Here is a 3,459-nt window from a genome sequence, read left to right on the forward strand (position 1 = left end):
GCCTTGGTGTTAGCCAGGATGGTCTCGATCTCCTGACCTCGTGATCCGCCCGTCTCGGCCTCCCAAAGTGCTGGGATTACAGGCTTGAGCCACCGCGCCCGGCCGAAAATGTACTTTTTAAATAACTACAGTATCTTAATGACATTACAATACTTTTTTTACTTATTTGTTCATTAATTTGATAAATATTATTGGGGGTCTACTTTACATCAGAGACCTGCTAGGTGGTGGGGCAGAAATAGAAATGTATTAAGGTAAAGACTGATTCATTTTCTGAGTGTCTGTATGAATCTAACAAAAATATAAACAAGCATGCATGAATCATAACAAAAGTATCAAACTAAGTAATAGACAAAACAACTCCCCATCTCTTCTTAACTCTCAGAAGCCATCTGGATTTCTCACGTTATTGGATGAAGAAAGTCAAATGATTTGGTCAATGGAATCAAATTTTCCAAAAAAGCTGCAAAGCCTCCTAGAATCCTCAAACACAAATGCGGTGTACTTCCCCATGAAGGATGGGAATGGGAATGTTGCCCTCAAAGACCACGGTACAGCCTTTACTATCATGCACTACGCAGGAAGGGTAAGTGGCCAGAACTGTGTAATTTTTCATGTGCACTAATGATCAAAGGTCGTTGGGACAAACTCTAGAGTTGTTGATATTTTAAGTTGTGTTATTTGGATAAATGGAAGCTGGATGAACAACCCACAATAGGTACTTTTCTAAGTGATATTCTTTTAGCTTGATGCGGAATTAACATCTTCAGAATGGTGATGCACGCTGTGTGAGCCTTCTCATAATGTTTCTAGAATTATAACTTTATATGAGCAAAGGATCCCTGGGTTTAATACAAAGAGCTCTGCTATAAATTTTGGAATTTTATTCATAATACAGATGAACATTGGACATCTGAGTTTTCTTACCTTTAATATAGTTTTTAGTATTAAAGTATTTTTTCTTAAAGCATGTCAACTTAAGGAAGAAAGAAAGCCACTCTCTCAGATCTTTCCCAGTTCTCTAACCAGCTTTGTAAAACATGTTTCTTACTTCAACACCTTCAAGGACTTCCTCTTACCTATATAAAAATGATCAGTCTCCTTAGTCCACGCTAATATCAGGCTTCTCCAAGCTGATCATAATTTTTCTTTTCATTTCTTACCTGTCAGAACTCCCCTGTGCAAGATCTCTGTTCAGGTTATTTTTCTAATCCACTCATTTTTTCTGCATTTTCAGCCTCCCTTAAACTCCTTTACATTAAGCTTGAAATATCCTCGTCTTCTTAACAAGATCAAATTTTATCCAACTTTCAGTATTAAATCCATGTTCGTTTATCCTCAGTCCAAATCCCAGCCGTAGTTAGTGTCTCCTGCTTTTGCATGTACAACTCTCTGTCTCCTACTCTTACTCCTTTGACCCCACTTAGTACAGATGGTGTGCTAGAGGGTAAAATCTCTCCCTGCTGTCTTACAGTGTATTTCAGTTCATTTCGACCAGTGTTTCCAGAGACTCTGTGTTATGCCAAAGAAGGAGCATTCGAAAATCAAAGATGAGCAAAGCCTATTCCTTGCCCTCAAATATCTCAGCTTCAAATAGGGAAAGGCAAATGAACAAATATTAACATGAATAAAGTATTATATTGATATAATAATATCAACAAATGTGTATATTACCATAGGGAAGGAAGCAATTAGTGGCTTAAAAAATGTGTAGAGATGCTTTCCAAACCCAGACCTTCAACGGTGATTGAGAGCTCACTAATTATAAAAGAGCGGGGGGAGATTCTTGTAAAGACATATAATTTTGATTCAGGATTCAGTTGTATAGGACAGAACCCACTCTACCTATTTAAGCAGAAAATAATCTAGTTTAAGAAAATAATCATTGGGAGACTCTAAGTTGAACTTTCAGGAATGACATAAGCACACCACAGAACAGAGTTACTAAGACAGTTACAGCCTTAGATCAGGAAGCCTCTAGCCAAACTGAGAAGCTGCTGCTACAGTTGCTGATTTTGTTACTGCTCCCACCTGCACAAGTAGCATGTGTAAACCCTAGCACTCAACATCAAAGGAGGAAGGGACTAGGCTTGGAGATTCCCACTACAAAGGAAAAATCATCTTCACGGAGGCTCACCAGGTAACACAGCAGAAGCAGCAGCAGCGTGGTTCTCACTCCGTCTACCTCTGAGTCTTGTGCCATCACACCAGACTGGTGGAAGCTAAAGAGCAACTGGATCCTGCTGCAAGCCTGTGTGAAGGCAGGCTTCTCCTTTTCAGCCTCCGCAGTCCAAGCAGCAACCAGGATGGATGGGCCATGCCATTCCAAAACAGCACCTACCGAGTATTTGGGAAGTTGTGTCAGAAGTTCAGTTCAGGGTAGAAAGGGCGGTAGGTGACATGTCTAAGAAGATTGGGTTGGGCCAAATCATGAGGAAATATGCATGCACCACCAAGGGCTTTGTCCTCTTGACACTGTTAACTCATGAAGTATTTTTTAGACAAAGTAGGAAGATGAAGCAATAAAAACGAAAAAGCAGAGGGCCTGATACAGGAGATATTGGTAAAAGATAAAGGGGCCTTTGAAAATGCCCAGTCAAGGTGTGCATTTGAGTGAGAGCAGCGGATAAGAGGAGGTGTTCGGAGGAAGAGGAAGCAGGGACAGTGACTGATGGCATGTACAAAGCTGAGGAGACAGCCTGGAAGGACCATGAGGGGTCTTGCTTGGCTCTCTGACAGAGGGTGGTATTACGGCAACCAAGAGAGGAAACCCTGGATGATGCAGCAGTTTGGAAGGAATGCTATTCAGTTTTAGGTGTTCTGAATTTGAGGGTTTTTTCGTGCAACTTCTAATACTATGCTAAAAGTACTTGATGCTGAGATAAGATAGGTTGATGGTTTTGGGAAATATGGTTATATACTTGAAAATGTATATCCTGATTATGGCACTCAGGAAGAGAATGGAAGAGAGGGAAAACAAAAGTTAGTAGAAAAGGAGTATCATAGAAACCAAGGGAAAGGAAGAAAAGGGGTCAATAGAAAATGCATCTGGGTGATGTGGTAGTTAGGCTAGCGAGGAGCTTTGAGAAGCATTAGAGGGGCACAGTCTCAGAAGGCTGGGGTGGTGAGTGGCATGTCAGAAGGAAGTCCATGGAGGATTTTATATGTATATGTGTATATAGATGTATATTATATATTTATATATAAAACATGTTTATATATAAAACATATATTTATATATACAAATACAAATATGTGTGTATATATACAAATATGTGTATATATACAAATGTAAATCTATGTATATATACAAATATATGTGTATTTATATATACAAATATAAATATACATATTTGTATACATACTATAGACATATTCTATATTTATATCCATATATGTATATTTTATATTTACATTTGTTAAATATTTTTGTATTTAATAAATATATACAATTTATTA

General features: G+C 38.4%; 1 protein-coding gene across 1 annotated transcript in view; it reads left to right on the forward strand.

Annotated features, from left to right (window-relative positions):
- The window catches only part of MYO16 (myosin XVI), a 638,577-nt gene that overhangs the window by 439,809 nt on the left and 195,309 nt on the right, over window positions 1–3,459 (forward strand). The window contains 1 exon segment of the mRNA XM_017868179.1: window positions 386–586. Coding sequence (XP_017723668.1) covers window positions 386–586 — 201 coding nt within the window.

The sequence above is a fragment of the Rhinopithecus bieti genome, unplaced genomic scaffold, assembly GCF_001698545.2.
Source record: "Rhinopithecus bieti isolate Rb0 unplaced genomic scaffold, ASM169854v2 scaffold_3734, whole genome shotgun sequence".
NCBI classification, from domain to species: Eukaryota; Metazoa; Chordata; class Mammalia; order Primates; family Cercopithecidae; genus Rhinopithecus; species Rhinopithecus bieti.